Source organism: Drosophila subobscura, chromosome J (genome assembly GCF_008121235.1).
Source record: "Drosophila subobscura isolate 14011-0131.10 chromosome J, UCBerk_Dsub_1.0, whole genome shotgun sequence".
Classification (NCBI taxonomy): Eukaryota; Metazoa; Arthropoda; class Insecta; order Diptera; family Drosophilidae; genus Drosophila; species Drosophila subobscura.
In genome coordinates, this window is record NC_048532.1 from 17,619,603 (window position 1) to 17,634,162 (window position 14,560).

The following is a 14,560-nucleotide window of genomic DNA, read 5'->3' on the forward strand; positions in this document are numbered from 1 at the left end:
TCTTCTGCTTCCTCTTCTTCGGCTCAGTGCGGTTTTCGTTGGCTTTTTATCGTGCGCCTCGACCGCTAGCCGCTTTAGTTGAATTTCAAACGTTTGCGCGCGCGGTTGTCTGGAAAGCGGCTACCCCCGGAACATAAAGCCAAAAGAAACCGAAATCCATGGTAGCTTCTCCTTCTAGCCAAGGACCAGCATAACGCGTGTTTTAAGTGAAAAACGTGTCTGCATGACTCAAGCATTAGAAAAGTGAAGTTTTGATCTTGCGCTGAACTCTGCCGGAGAGGCCAGCGAGGAATTTTCGGCAAAAGGAAACCGAAAATAGGACAAGTTCAACGTCAAAGCCAAAGATTTTTCCCAGCCGATTGTGACCAGTCGAGTCTTATGTAAGCTGCGCTCAAACTCCTCGAGAATGTGCCCCCAAAAAGCCAAATCCGATAAACAATTACAATTACCTAATTGTCATGCATTAAGCGTTAGCTTCATTCGAACTTTCTATAGCTCTGCCGAGTACGATTTTTTGTGTGTTTGGTTTGATTGTTTGATTGATTTCCTCGCACATGCCGAGCACGCACACAGATCCCCTCCCCCGCCCGACAGTCAGACAGACGACACCACTTGCACTTTCCTTTCGCAATCATTTTTTTGCTGGATTTCTAATTAGTTATTCCGTGACAGTCCCTTGTGCCTGTGCCTGTGCCTGTCCGGTGCGGGTGCAACGTGCCAAAAGACTTGAGCAACGAACTCGCGCCGCTTGCTTGTGTTTTTTTGTTGTTTTGATTGGGAATGAAATAATCAAAATTATCATACGAATATTTCGCTGTACATGTGTCTCCACTCCACTCACCTGCTGACCCAGTTTTCGGTTTCATTAAGTAAATTTCTTTATGTAGCGCTGATTGCAAAAAAAAAGCACTCTTGGGATTCTGACAGCGGACAATCAGACGGCCACACGGACGTGGCTGGACACACGTTTCATCTGTCCATACTTAGCACTGAACTGCACGCCAATTAAAGCTCAGCTGCACTAATTCGCCATAAGTTTTTGCAGAAGGAAAGGCTTTTCTCTCAATCAGAGACTGAGTCTGAGTCTGAGTCTCACTTCTCTCACTTCTCGAGCATTCCAAGCTGACATTTGTTGCGTGTTTGTTGTTCCAATGCAACTGTAAAAAGGGTACCGCAACTATCACATAAAGAGTGTTGCAGAGTGTTGCAAAAAGTGTTTTGTGCTTCCCAAAAGGCATACAAACTTCGGCATTGTTTTTTCTGTCTTTTTTTGCTGCTTTTCTATTGCTGATTTCCTATAGAAATCAAAATGTATCCTTGGCCATAAGCGAGAGTCGCTCTCTCACACTCTTTGCACTGTCAACTGCATTTGGATTTGGATTTAGTTTTGGCGACGACTGCCCCAGCCAGTTCTGCCTCCTGCTGTGGCACAACGCACTTGCCCAGTCAGTGTGTCTGTCTGTTCAATCCACACTCCTCCTTCCAGCCAGAGCCTAGAGCCAGGCGACCGACCTCATTTTCATTTTCATGTCCATCATTTGCTCTCTGTGCAATTAATCCCATCGCATCGCAGCGTATTTGCATTTTTGCATTTTGCAACCACGCCCCAGCGGCTCCTGTCTGTACGCCTGTCTGGTTCTGTCAGCATATTTGTTTGGGCCTAATTTGGGTGCAGTGCAGCGACAAGTGTCCATCCCAGCAAGGAGAAACTCACTCTGCTGAGGCAACCTTTGAGTGAATCGAACTAGAATGTTTGGTCTAGAAAGCTGCTGCTAGTCTGCCGCCTGCTGGTAAACCTGCCACCACCCAAATGGCCATCAAATTGTAGCCTTGAGAAAGTGCAGCACAGAATATGGCTTTGGCTCTAATCATGGCCTACACTTCGGGCCAACAGGTTCTCTTGCTCTGCAGTTTGTTGCATCACTGCTGCTGCACGAGTAAAAGTGCGTCGTGCAACGAGAAATCAATTTGTTGTGCTCTCCATTTTGGTTGTGGGATTCCTTACCGGGGTGAAATCCAATGAAATCTTCAACTGGTTTCATTTAGAATGATAAATCAATTTGTTGGGATGCTTTCACTGGCCAGAAGAGTCCGAAGAGCCATTTGCCAATTCCTAATACCGAGCTGTGCGGATTTTTATAGCCATTTGTTTGTGCTTCGACTTTGCTCCAAGAGTCGTAATCAGAATTGAAGCTGCCAGCCAGGCCTAACGGGGCAAGCAGTTGAAACAACTGAAACAATGCCAGGCCAGATCTGTGCATCGCTTTCCCAAAAAATAACACGAGACACGTTCGACAGGCTAACCAGTTGCCGCAGCAACAACGAGGAGAGTCGAGGCTGAAGGCTGGAGCATGAGAATGGCGTAGAAGCTGCAGTTGAGAATGCAGAACGGGGAGAGACTCCGCCGCCAATTGATGTTATACAACTGTTGAATAATGATGGCCATTAGGCTGATGTTTTAGCAGCTCCATTTTGCCAGCTAATCGCTATCTTTTGCTGGATTTAGCAGCTATAAACTCTAATCTCTAATCATTTCTTGCAGCATGTCGCGTTGCAACTTATCGGACGTCGGACTACTGCTTTCCATGCTGCTGCTGTTGTTGCTGCCAGTCCTCTGCGTGTGTCAATCCACATCAACGCCCCATCGACAGCAGCAGCAACAGCAGGCGGATGCCGCACAGCTGGCGGATGTGGAGGCTGCCGCACAGTCAGACGCTTGGGATGAGGCAGATCCCGATGCGCCGCACATACGCAAGAAGCGTTTGATTTGGATTACGGACGATGGTCGACTGGCACTGCCGCCGGGCACCTCGCTGACATTTACGCCAACGATTGCCATGCCACTGGTCAGGCACCCGCCCGAGGGTTTCTTCTCCAATCTGACCATCAGTTTTCCAGTCACAAGTGAGTTTCGTCAATGATTATTCACTTAACTCTGTGGTAAACCCCTCTGCAACTCCATTTCTCCACAGTTGACTTTGACAAGCTGGGACTGACGGACAATCAGAATCCTTTGGGTGATTTGCCGCCGCTGTTTTCGCGCTCCTTTGGCCACGAGGCGGGCCACATGGTGGGCGAATATGTGGCCAGATATTTGCATGTGCAGCGCCGCAAGCGAGATCTCAGCGAGCAGCGCAGCAGGAGCGAGGACGCGCCGTTCCGAGTGCACGATGAGGGTCCCAAGTTCCCGGATTTGCCCGCCGGCATGCAGCACATCTTCCATGGCGGCGAACGTGTGCTGCTCTACGGCGTCGTGGAGGACTTCCTCTCCACCTTCGGCATGGACGGAAAGGCGTGTCTGCTGCGCACCATCTGCGAGATGCATTCCCGCAGCCTGGACAAGTTTGGTGTCTTCGGCGAGATGACAAAATTGTTCTTAACGTGAGTGGCATCAGTCCTTCCTTGGTGGCTGCTAATGTTTTATCTCTTTGTAGTGTCACGGAATCGCCTTTTGCCGATTTGGTGCCCGACTACGTGCAGGCTCAACGCGTGGGCGAGGGCAAGCAGGCGCCTGGCGAATGTTTTCCTTACTTCCAAGCCTGTCCCAAGAGCATCTTCAAGGCGCTGGCCAACAAATACGCCAAGCCAGCGAAGACATCCAGCCCCAGCAAGACGAAAAGGACAACGACGACCAGCGCTCGACCGGCGTTGGGGGAGTATCACGAACAGCAGGCCATAGAGCTGCAGCTGCCTGTCACAAGGGATCCCAGTCGAAATAATGTTTATATGTAGAGATAGAGGATCCTCCCGCTCCTGTTCGTCCTCCCATTGTTGACCTCGTTTAGGTTTAGTTTCAGTGAACATTCAGAGTCATTTGCCTGTAATTAACATTTACTAATTATTAATTTATTTATTTGTATTTATTGTGTATTTATTGTGTTAGTCATTAAGCCCTTGTTGTTGTTGTTAACTGCTGAGTGTTGTGTGCGTGTGTGTGTGTGTGTGGCTTCATCTGTAAATAATTTGCAATTGTGGCATAGTCCCCACCCCTCACCCCTACACCATATACCATATTGTAAAATAAAATTCCGAGTAACAAACAACTGGAATGTGTGTGGCCACAGCCGCTTTTGCCTATCACTTTTCAGCTGCTTTTCTGCGCACTAAATGCTGCCAAACAACTGCTTCAAATGATCCAAATGAATGTAGTTGATGTGATACAGAGTGGTGACATCCCGCACGAGGCTGTCCAGCGATAGGACATCGCGCAGCCAGTTGTGGGATTGCTGCTGCTGCCAGCCAAAGGTTATGCACTTTTGCCAGGCCTCATTGTAGGCCACCTCACGGTGTATGTTGAGCATCTACAAGGGAGAGACAAGGAGAACCGTTATATTTTCTGCATCAGCTTAGAGGATCATCTCCCATACCTCAATAAACAGTGTGGCCAGAGACAGATGACAGTCACAGCTGGCGCTGTAGCGCAGGCGATAAAAGTGCAAGCCCTTGAGAACGAAAATGTCACACAGATCAGGAATGTGATTGGCCGTGCCGATGCGCAGCAGCAGGCGCAGGACATGACGATACTTGAGCATGCGTTCGTCGCGGATGTGCTGCATCCTTGGCACGAACGGGCAAAAGCTACGGCGATCGTACTGCGGATAGACCTGCAGCAGGGCCAGCCAGTAGCTGGTGCCCGAGCAGTGTGCCCAGGCGGGGCCGGAGGGCACAAAGCTTGGCAGCGGATGCTCCACGAAGCTGAACTGCATGGCCGGCAGAAACACAAACGAAATGACGCTGGGCATGCCCGCGTCGCGCGACTCACTGGCGAGGATCTCGTGCACGAATCCCTGGTCCCCGATCTCATGGGTGCGATAGCTGAGGGAGTAGCGCACACCGTTGCGGCAGGAGATGCTGCCCATGTAGGTGATGGCATCGCGCAGGTTGCCGCGCAGGAAGAGCTGAATGCTCTCGGGATTCAGGTATCCGTTGCTCACCATCGGATGGACGTGTGCTGCGTGCAGGTTGATGTACGCCGGTTGGGCCGTATTGAAGATGGGCGTCACGCGAAAGGGCATGCGGAAGCGCAGATATTGGTCAAATCTTAGCGGGAAATCAATTTTGGAGCCCCTGTAGAAGGTGGCCGTGGCCAGGAGGTTCTGCAGCATAAAATTGTACACCAAATCCTTCTCGGACATGGCCTCCCGTATGGTGCGGGATATAACCTGTGCGTCCAGCAGCCAATCGGCATCGCCTTCATCGATTTCGCCACACTCCGCGATCATTTTGATGCCATCGTGGAAGGAGTGCTCCTCGGGTAGAATCAAAGCCCCTCCACATGCTGCTTCACGTTTGTTGTTGCCCGGTTCCATGGGAATATGTTTTCACACTCACAGCTCGTTGACAACTGCAGCTGGGGCTGCTCATTCTAGTCATTTTCCATTGGGTAATTTGATATGTTGTTTATTTATTTCTCATTTTCCGTTTTACCGAACAAATAATTTCAAAGTGCCGCTATTTAGTCAGCTTTCGATAGCTTTTGTGTCGATAGCAGCGAACGGGCATACTGATAGTACGCTCATCAGCTATTAGCTTTTGCAGTAGTTTGCATCGCTAGAAACTGCTTCTAGAAACCCATGGCAACCGTTTTTTTGTATGAACTGTATGTTCGGTAACTGCTACCAGCCCTAGCTGCTAAATGTATTTTCAGCAGGTCTCAAGTGGGTTAAGTTCGTTTTTCCTGTGGTATATTTACGGTATATGTTGAAAGTTCGCAGGTATATTTGTAAGGGTCATTCACACTGCCACAACAAACGTTTCGCGGTCACACTAATTCCAACTCGAGTGAAGATCAAAACAACAAATTAATTTGAAAATTGCATGATTAGAATATGTGCGGTTGCACAAACCGAGACGAGCCGCAGAAGAACACGTAACAACGTGTTGCACCAATGTGTGTGGAGTACAGCCTCAATCAATAAACGAAAGGTGAGTGAAAACAAAGGACAAGCAGGGGCAGCGCCAGAAAGTGTTTCCTAGAAGTTCTGGCTTCTTTGAGGGCAATAGATATGTAGACAAAAGCAAAAGCAAAGTAAATGCCGACCGGCCCCGGCCCCAATTAGAAGTGGCAGCAGGCAGGCAGCAACAAAGTTGCTTGCACCCGAAGACTGAGTCAGGCGTTTGATGATGATTGAATTGGATTATCACGATGTGGCTTTTGCCATTCGACCGATGCCGGCGTTGTAGTTGTTTATGTTTGCGCGGACGTGGCGCAATATATTCGTAATCTACTCAACGCTCCGGCAACCTGCTGATTAAGATATTTTCTGTTTCTGTTTGATAGATAACTTGAACGGCCTTCAGTTGCGGCATGGATCTGGTGACGACAAGTGGCGCGATGACTGCAGCGACGGGGGAATCCACATCGCCGCCTTCGAGCAACGAGGCGGCAGCTGGCTCCCAGAGCGATGCCTCCGAGGAGGAGGAGTATCTGGATAACAGCATCGAACTGCGCGGTTACCTCAGCAAGTGGACGAATTACATCTACGGCTGGCAGCCGCGCTACATTGTGCTCAAGGACGGCACCTTATCCTACTACAAATCCGAGTCCGAGTCGGATTTCGGCTGCCGCGGTGCCATCAGCCTGACGAAGGCAACCATTAAGGTAAGGAAAGGAGAAGGCTTCGGTTCGGGAGCCAGCAGCAAGTGTTCTTAATTGAACTAATAAAAAAGTAATGGCAGGGAGTGTGTGTGTGCGCGCATGTGTTTTGGTCAAATTAACCAACGAAACAGCCACGACCCCGGCTTGATTCCAAGTTCATTCCACACTCCGCACATTCCCAGCGACGCAATCAATGCAGCGCAATCAATTAACGTTGCCTGGACAGCGAATGTCGAACGAAAATAGACCAAATTGAAGTCATCAATGTAAGTGGGGTGCCCCCGCACACAGACACACCTCCACCGGGGTGGCACCAGAGGGGAGACCCGGACATTAAATGTCTTTCGTTGGGGTGTTGACAGGAGGGCGTGCGTTGTTGCGTGTGTTGTTGTTGTTGCTGTTTGTTGACGGAGGGCGTTTCGAAATGAGTGTGCACTTGTGGCCCACACTTTATCTATTTATACTGTCGAAAGTGGCCAAGAACGAGCCACCATAAACGAATGGTGTGACTCATGCCAGACTCATACCCTTCCTGTCATTCGCACTAACTCCGACCACTGATTGTATTGCTTCCCCTCTTCTGCTCCTCTTGCAGGCGCACGAGTCGGATGAGCTGCGCTTCGATGTGGTGGTTAATAACCTCAACAACTGGTGCCTGCGTGCCGAGACCAGCGAGGATCGCATGCACTGGGTGGAGGTGCTGCAGCTGTACAAGGAGGACACCGGCAGCACGGACACCACCTCGCTGCGGCGGCACGGCAGCACCATGTCGCTGCAGTCCAACACCATTTCGCTGACCAGCGGCGGAAGCCTCAAGAAGACCCAACGCAATCTGCGCGAGAAGGTCGGCGAGTTGGAGACCTTCAAGGACATTCTTTTCGGGCAGATAGAGACGCTGCAGCGCTACTTTGATGCCTGCTCCGAGCTGAACAAGAGCAATGCACAGCCACTGGACCTGGGCGACGGTCTCAAGTGCATTGATTTCAAGGTAAAAGGAGGAATAAACCCTTAAAAAATAGTTTGACGGAGCGTAAACCACTTACATTTAAAGGGTGAATCCATCACGTTTCGTGCCACAACATCCGGCGTGCTGACTACCCTGCAACATTGCCTGGAAATCATAGCCGAGAGCGATGAGTCATGGAAGCGAAAACTGGAGCGTGAAATTGATAAGCGACGGCGCTCGGAGGAGCAAAATAAGTAGGTCCCCCATCCCCCATTGATGCCCCCAAAAACTAAGTCAAATGTTTGCTTTGCAGGCGATCCAAGGACGAAATCGAGAGGCTGAAACGCCTGTCATATCCTGGGCCAGATTTCGAGGTAAGTCCTCGCAGTTTTTAGTTTACATTTTCGGTGCTTTCAGTGTCCCCCACGTGCGCCTTGATTAGCACACAATAAGCAAACGAATTGCGTTCACGGTCAGACGGCAATTCGGGCCAAACACGTTCCAATTCCCACTGCCACGGAATGCTGAATGCAAATACAACAGCAAGGCAGAGAGGTGGAGAGTGAGAGCGGGCGAGTAGTAATTTGCATGGCCGCGCTTCGTCTTAAAATAAACTCTCTTGTTGTATGGCGTGGCATGGAATGGGCTGCTGTGTTGTACGGATTTCATCAGACATGCGGAAAGTAGAACACGGCCCAACCCGACCCATATTTGATTTGTTAAACAATTTCCGATTGTTTTGTTTTATTTTCCCATGTTCCGATTGAATCACCGAGTCGCCGCATGCAAGCCCTTTGGCTTGCCCTCCAATTTCCGCTATAATTTAATTCCATTAAATTAATATTTACATCAAAATATTGTTTATGGCGTGGAGTAATCAAATTTCTGCATCTGTGCGAGGGGCAGCTCGTGCATTTGGCGACTGCTCAAGCGCAAAAAGTGGGCGTCTAGACGGTGGCAGTGTTGCTTATTGACAGTTTGATGTTGCAGCAGATTTACCATGAGCCCATAAAGGCAGTCATTGAGGTTGACGAACGTTTATGCTACAAGAAATTATCGAAATGCGCTTCCAAAGGTGGAGTACAACTGTTTTTTGATTAAAGTTATTCAAGAGCGATGATAGAGCATTCCACTCTCCCCCATTTGTTTCTCTCTATGAGCCCAGCTCTTCTCTCGCTTTTAGCCTGGCTAGCCACTGGCGACTGTCGCTCTTTATGGCTTGGGTTTGGTCAGTTCGCGGTCAGCGATCGAGCCGCCAACACGTACCAATCATAAACCAATTTTCGAAGCAAACAAACGGAAATCCAAAACCAAACCCCAAACAGTTTCTTCTTCATATTTGTCGTGGCTTTTAATTTGTGTGTGCAGATTGTGAAACCTTTTTCAGTTGCATTGAAAAACCAATTAAAAAGTGTCCAAAAACAAATCTAAAATCGCAGCACGCATCGAAATAACTCGTTGGAATGCCCTCGGTGCGATTTCTTTGGCGCTCTGGCTTTCAGAAGGGAAAAGTTAAACAAATTGCGGTAGGTGCTACGCTACAGGCTGCTCGGGAGTGGAAGATAAAACCAAATTGCCCTCATTTGTGGGTCCCTGCCATCAGAAGTGCGCTCTTGGAAACGCAAAACCCCGCTCAAAGGCCCCCACACACATTGATTTATTATTTAAATACGAGCAAATCCTTTTCATGAAAGCTTTTTTCAGTGCTTCAGAGCTTCAGCCTCTCGCACTAACGACGCTTCCTCTTGTCCACGCTCTCTCTCCCTCTCTGGCTTTGGCTTTGTCCCTCTGGCCAGCTCTTCCTCTCTGGCTTTGGCTTTGGCCTGTTTATGGGGCTTTTGCGTTTGGCCAAACAGCAACAGTTTGTTTCGTGTCCTTGCACTAAACGGAAGGATTTGCCTGGACGCTCGCTCACCCGTTCGCTTTTGCTGTATTCTCGCTCTCTCTCTCTCTCGCTTGCTGGCTTGGCGCTCTCTGTCCCGAAAGAGAGCACTTTTGTGCGCTTTAAGTAGCGTTTTTTTTGGCGGTTTTTTCTTGCTGTTGGGGTCCGCGTACAGTGTTCAACAACTTAGGGAGGGTCACAAAAACAGTCTTAGGCGACGGAGTCTGGTAAGAGAAGACAAGCTGACGCCATAGGGTTATAATGGATGCAATTACTCGCTGAGTAGTGACTTCATCGCCATTAAAATATGGCCCACATTTCGCTTGATTGTGGCTGCCTGCCGCTGCACTTGTCTTTCTCCTATTTGGGGGCTGGGGAATGTGCTTATTTCAACGCCTCGGGGCGCGCACATGTCTGCATTAATTAATAAATATCAATTTATTTTCAAAGATTCCATTCACAGCATTTATTCCGCGCCCGTGGCCTGTTGCCGGTAGCCGTACTGGGCGAACAGACGTCAGAATAGGGGTACAGTGTGGCCTATGGATGATGTTTAGCTGGCTGCAACTGATTTCCATTTCCTACTTCAAGTTGCTTCACTGTAGCGCACTCCAGACAGCCTGCTGCTTGGGTATTCATGGCACAATGATGCGCCTTTGTGGCCATTATGTTCCCTCAATTACGCATGCTAGCCGAGAATCTCCGCCTGCCTGCCTGTTGTCTGGTTAGGGAAGCAAAAAAACAACATAAATTTGATTTTCTTGGACCATTTGGCGGCACAAGTGTGGCCCGATTAATTTATACAAATCACGTTTCATTTCTTTCCAATTGGATTGAGAGATGCGGTCGCGTCATTAAAATTAATTAGGCCGAACCTTTAAAGATGTTTATGTACGGAAAAAACCTGTAACGTGCCTTTAGCTAATGGAGTTGTCATTTGCAGGAGGGTCCACATTCCACATTGCCGGAGGATGAGTTCTTCGATGCTGTTGAAACGGGCCTGGACAAAATCGAGGAGGACATGCAGCTGCGCTTCAAACTGAAACTGCAGTCCCAAATCTCACAGACGCTGGTGAATGTGCCGCACGAGGCAGTGGCCGAGGGCGAGGAGGCACGCGAGGAGTTCGGCACCGGTGCAGAGGCCAAATGCCATGCCCTGTGGCCCGAGGTAAGGCCGGAAATTGCCAGCCAGCGTCCACGAGGGGATGCCGATAATTGAGTCACTAATTGGATTTTTCGCTCACAGATTGATCGCGTTTGCAAGGAGCAACTGCACTATGCACGCGAGGGCGTCGGCCAGGATGGCAATGGCTGGCAAATCTTTGCGGACGAGGGCGAAATTAAAATGTACAAACGCGAGGAGGAAGTCAATGGCCTGGTGATGGATCCCCTGAAGGCCTACCACTCGGTCCAAGGTGTGACTGCTCGTGAAATGTGCCATTACTTCTTTATGCCTGAGTTCCGCAACGATTGGGAGAGTGAGTCGAGCATTTGACACTTTATGCTTTCCCATTTATAACTCTTGTTTACCATTTTCCCCCTTTAGCTACCCTGGAGGACTGCACAATTCTGGAGAAAATCTCAGCAGACACATTGCTCTTTCTGCAAACGCATAAACGCATCTGGCCGGCCAGCCAGCGGGATGCACAATTCTGGTCGCATATGCGCAAAATCACCGACAATCTCGAGCCGGGCGCACGGGACATGTGGGTGGTGTGCAATAACTCCACGGAGTATTCCAAGCAAGAGTCCAAGAATGGCAAATGTGTGCGCATCTTCCTCACCGTCATACTGTCCTGCCAAACCCACTTGCCCGACGACTATGTCAAGGGTCAGCCATTGAATCGCAATGATTTAACCTGCAAAATAACCTACTGCTCCGTGGGTATGTATCTTTAGCTATTTATGATTCATTTTATGATTAATTTTTCCATATTCTAGTGAATCCTGGTGGCTGGGCACCGGCGAGTGCTCTGCGCGCTGTGTACAAGCGCGAGTATCCCAAGTTTCTGAAACGCTTCACTGGCTATGTAATAGACCAGTGCAAGGACAAGCCGATTATGTTCTGATATTTGCCATAAGCAACAAAGCAATCAAACACCAATCAAAGTTGAAACGTATCCATGTATTTAGCGTAAAGTTATTCCTTAAGATGCCAGCCCAGCCACAGTCTGGGATCGTTTTTTGCTACATCTCCGAAAACCCCAAAAACCCCTAAAACCCCAAAAACCCAAACCCAAAATCCAATTCCAACTCCAATTTTATACACGTTAACAAGCTGAGTTTTACGACTGTTTACGAGCCCTTTTTCTGTACTCCTCTGTGTGTTCTATAAGTGTAATTCAATCGTCAACCCTTTGTAATCCGGAGAAAACCACTACTAAGATTTAATGTATCCTGTGTCTAGCCCTAAGTTATGTGTAAGTGAAACACACACAAACAATCATATTGTATAGCTCTAGTTCCGCAAAAACTAACGATCGTCATGTGTATATCTTTATGAAAATGCTTTAAGTGCAACAATTGCAAGAAACAACAAGGATGTGGGGGGGATAGAAGTAGTATTTAAGGAGGCTTTTTTCCATTTTGGTGTACTATAATCTATTTTGCAAAAACCCACATCTGTTTTACTCAATGGTCGAATGTAAATAAATGCGACAAATTGTTATCTCCACAAAAAGTAAGGGAAGTTTTTCATCATAATGTCATGTCATGTATTTTTGCTTTTAAAGTTTTTTTTCATTATTTTTCCACATTTCAATTGTACATAAACTGTTGTGCTGCTTTAGAAGATTCTTTTCTTTTAGTGTGTGTAATTTTACAACTGGGTTTATGCTTAAGAGAGAGATTTTTCAATGCCGCAAACGTTTTAATCAATTTACAACCAAGTAAATGCCTACAGGTTAGCTTTTGCTTTACGTTTTTTTCTCATTTAAAGTGCTGTCTGAAGAGTTTTGTTTGTTGCCTTTTGCCAAATGTGTTCGTTCAATGCGCTAATTCAACTTTTTAACTTTATAAGTTTTTTACATGATCTTTGGTTTTATTCATTTTTCTTTTGTTGTTAATGTATTTTATATGTTTTTGGTATTTTATGCATGTATTTGTTGTGTCATATTGTCATGTATTGTTTGCTTGGTTTGCTGGTTTTTGTTTTTTGTCGTTGTAGCTATTGGAAAATAGATATATTCGTATTTCGTATAATTATAATAATCGCATGTATGGTACAGGAGCAGAGTCTGTCTTTGGTCTGTCTAACTGTCTGTCTGTTTTGGCAAATATTCAGCTATAACTTTTGTTTCCGTCGGGGTTCCGTAGTAAGTATTTCCATATTTAGTTAGTAAATGTCTTTTGAGCGGCTGCTTATGGAAATGCATGCTGGTTTACGACTTTGGCTTTTGTTTGTTTCTTGTTTCTTTTTTCTTATGTATCTTTTCCACTAACATTTACTTGTGTGTTGCGTGTGTGTGTGTGTTATTCGTATATAATACTCGTACGCTTTGTGTAGAATTTAATTGTATGACGCTTAGCTATTTACAACAGTTTCATAAACTATCTGAATGCATTTCCGGTATTCGGTATTGTATTTTATTATATTGTATTGTGTTTCTCCCTTTTAAATCAATTAAATTCATTTAAATAACTAGCTAACAGTTGTCAAACTGACGCAAAAATGGTTTAAACAAACAATTCACTTCAACGAAATGCACATAATAATTGTTTTTTTTGTTTTATAACTTACTACAAATGCAAAGAATTTCTGCAGTTTTCTGCACAAATGCCCATTGTTTATAGTTTTAGTACACGTATTACATTTATATATTTAATTTAATCCAACTTGATCATGCTCTGCCGTGGTTCTACTTTCGTTTCGCTTTCGTTTTGGCTTTCCTGCAGAGCAATCTCTGATCTGCGGCCTGCCGCAGTTCCTCCTCCTCCTTCTTCTCATACATTAAATGCCTAATTTAGGATCTATAACATTAATTATATACTTTAGATGTACGTTCATTCGTTATATACTCGTAATTATGCAGCGTTTTTTCCTCAAGTTCAACTAAGCATAATCAGTGTGTAAATAAGTCTTATGGTTTATTTTTCGTGCTGTTTCTGATCTGATCCGTTCGTTGAAAATCAAAAATCCACTCAAAAAATTTCAAATATTCTTCTGTCTGTCCATCTGTCTCTTGCTGCCATTTTCTGGTTTTTTGTTGTTGTTGTAAATAGTTGTAAGAGTTTTCGGCTGTTGTTGTTTTTGGATTTGTAAGTTTAGTTTTTGTTTGGAAGTGGGCGCCAAAGTCTGGGTGGATTTTACAACAAATTCTACAATGTTTCGTTTCATATTCGTTTGTACAGATCCTTCCCCACCATCTATAATATATTATGTCTAAAAACTAGAACTCCATTCATGCTTAGAGGGGCCTTAGACATTGATCTGGAAGGCTTCCCTCTGTAGTTTCTGATTGGCACGCATACGTGGCGACGTCTGTGTCTTTGACTTCTCGTTGGCATCCGAAAAACGAGCTGGTGGATTTATGTGGTCCTGATAGTTTGGTGGATAGTTGGATATGCTAAACGTACAGGGTTCTAATTATGCACTACATATAGCGGAACATCTAACACTTCGACTCGGGACGACTGCTGGCTTACCTAAAAGTAGTTTCTTCATTGTGGCTCGAATAGCCGCTGGAACTTCGCACGTGCCGCTTGCCGCTGGTGCCCGGCTTCCCCGGCTTGCGGGCCGCAAACGGTGGCTTTGACTTTCGGGTCATGCTAGTGGGTGTCGTCTCCGATGATGATGAGGTCTCATCTTGCGTATCTAACGGGGTGTGGATATGGGGAACGATCTGTAAGTGGGGCGATTCAGGGTCGCAGAGGAGCACTCACCACGTTGGGCGCGATACTTGGCCGAGTTTAGAGCGCGTGCAGACACATCATTGTCGGACTCGGAACCGAGTGTGTCATATTCTGTAATTGGTATGTGAAGCGTTAGGATTTTCCTAACTTCGGAATCTGTGGAACCTGGATTGTCCGATTCTAAAAGTTTAGTACGATCGATGGAGTTTTTGTACGTTGTTTGTTGGTTTGTTTATCGAGATGAGGTTTTGGTTTTGAATGTGCGGAATGGAGAGAACGTTGA

The 14,560-nt window shown here is 46.7% G+C and overlaps 4 protein-coding genes across 9 annotated transcripts in view; 2 read left to right on the forward strand and 2 right to left on the reverse strand.

The window, feature by feature from the left end:
- Positions 1 to 2,543: 2,543 nt before the first annotated feature.
- LOC117893609 lies at positions 2,544 to 3,732 on the forward strand. Its single transcript, XM_034800286.1, has 3 exons — positions 2,544 to 2,904; positions 2,973 to 3,381; positions 3,435 to 3,732. The coding sequence occupies exons 1-3, from the start codon at positions 2,544 to 2,546 to the stop codon at positions 3,730 to 3,732; spliced, it is 1,068 nt and encodes a 355-aa protein (XP_034656177.1).
- Positions 3,733 to 3,911: 179 nt separating this feature from the next.
- On the reverse strand, positions 3,912 to 5,349 carry LOC117894621. The gene is made up of 2 exons (XM_034801786.1): positions 4,368 to 5,349; positions 3,912 to 4,301 (listed from the first exon to the last, which is right to left on the reverse strand). Exons 1-2 carry the CDS (start codon positions 5,307 to 5,309, stop codon positions 4,104 to 4,106), a joined length of 1,140 nt encoding a protein of 379 aa, XP_034657677.1. The 5' UTR covers positions 5,310 to 5,349; the 3' UTR covers positions 3,912 to 4,103.
- Positions 5,350 to 5,768: 419 nt separating this feature from the next.
- LOC117894619 (ceramide transfer protein) lies at positions 5,769 to 11,640 on the forward strand. 2 transcript variants are annotated; one of them, XM_034801783.1, is made up of 9 exons: positions 5,769 to 5,925; positions 6,281 to 6,601; positions 7,194 to 7,586; positions 7,650 to 7,798; positions 7,858 to 7,918; positions 10,370 to 10,594; positions 10,673 to 10,904; positions 10,973 to 11,311; positions 11,368 to 11,640. In XM_034801783.1, the coding sequence occupies exons 2-9, from the start codon at positions 6,308 to 6,310 to the stop codon at positions 11,493 to 11,495; spliced, it is 1,821 nt and encodes a 606-aa protein (XP_034657674.1). In that variant the 5' UTR covers positions 5,769 to 5,925; positions 6,281 to 6,307; the 3' UTR covers positions 11,496 to 11,640. The 2 variants fall into 2 exon arrangements, with proteins under 2 accessions (XP_034657674.1, XP_034657675.1); XM_034801784.1 differs by lacking the exons at positions 5,769 to 5,925; positions 6,281 to 6,601; positions 7,194 to 7,586; positions 7,650 to 7,798; positions 7,858 to 7,918 and adding an exon at positions 8,993 to 9,070.
- A 482-nt stretch (positions 11,641 to 12,122) lies between these two features.
- Positions 12,123 to 14,560, reverse strand: part of LOC117894616 (Down syndrome cell adhesion molecule-like protein Dscam2) — a 30,836-nt gene continuing 28,398 nt past the window's right edge. For 2 of the 5 annotated variants that reach the window (XM_034801772.1, XM_034801770.1), the window contains exons 29-31: positions 14,308 to 14,457; positions 14,071 to 14,239; positions 12,123 to 13,991 (exon numbers count right to left, since the gene is read on the reverse strand). In XM_034801772.1, the coding sequence (XP_034657663.1) occupies positions 13,844 to 13,991; positions 14,071 to 14,239; positions 14,308 to 14,457 (467 nt within the window). In that variant the 3' untranslated portion in view covers positions 12,123 to 13,843. Of the gene's footprint in view, positions 14,008 to 14,070; positions 14,240 to 14,307; positions 14,458 to 14,560 lie in introns of all 5 variants that reach the window. The other 3 variants (XM_034801774.1, XM_034801773.1, XM_034801775.1) reach the window with 3 other exon arrangements.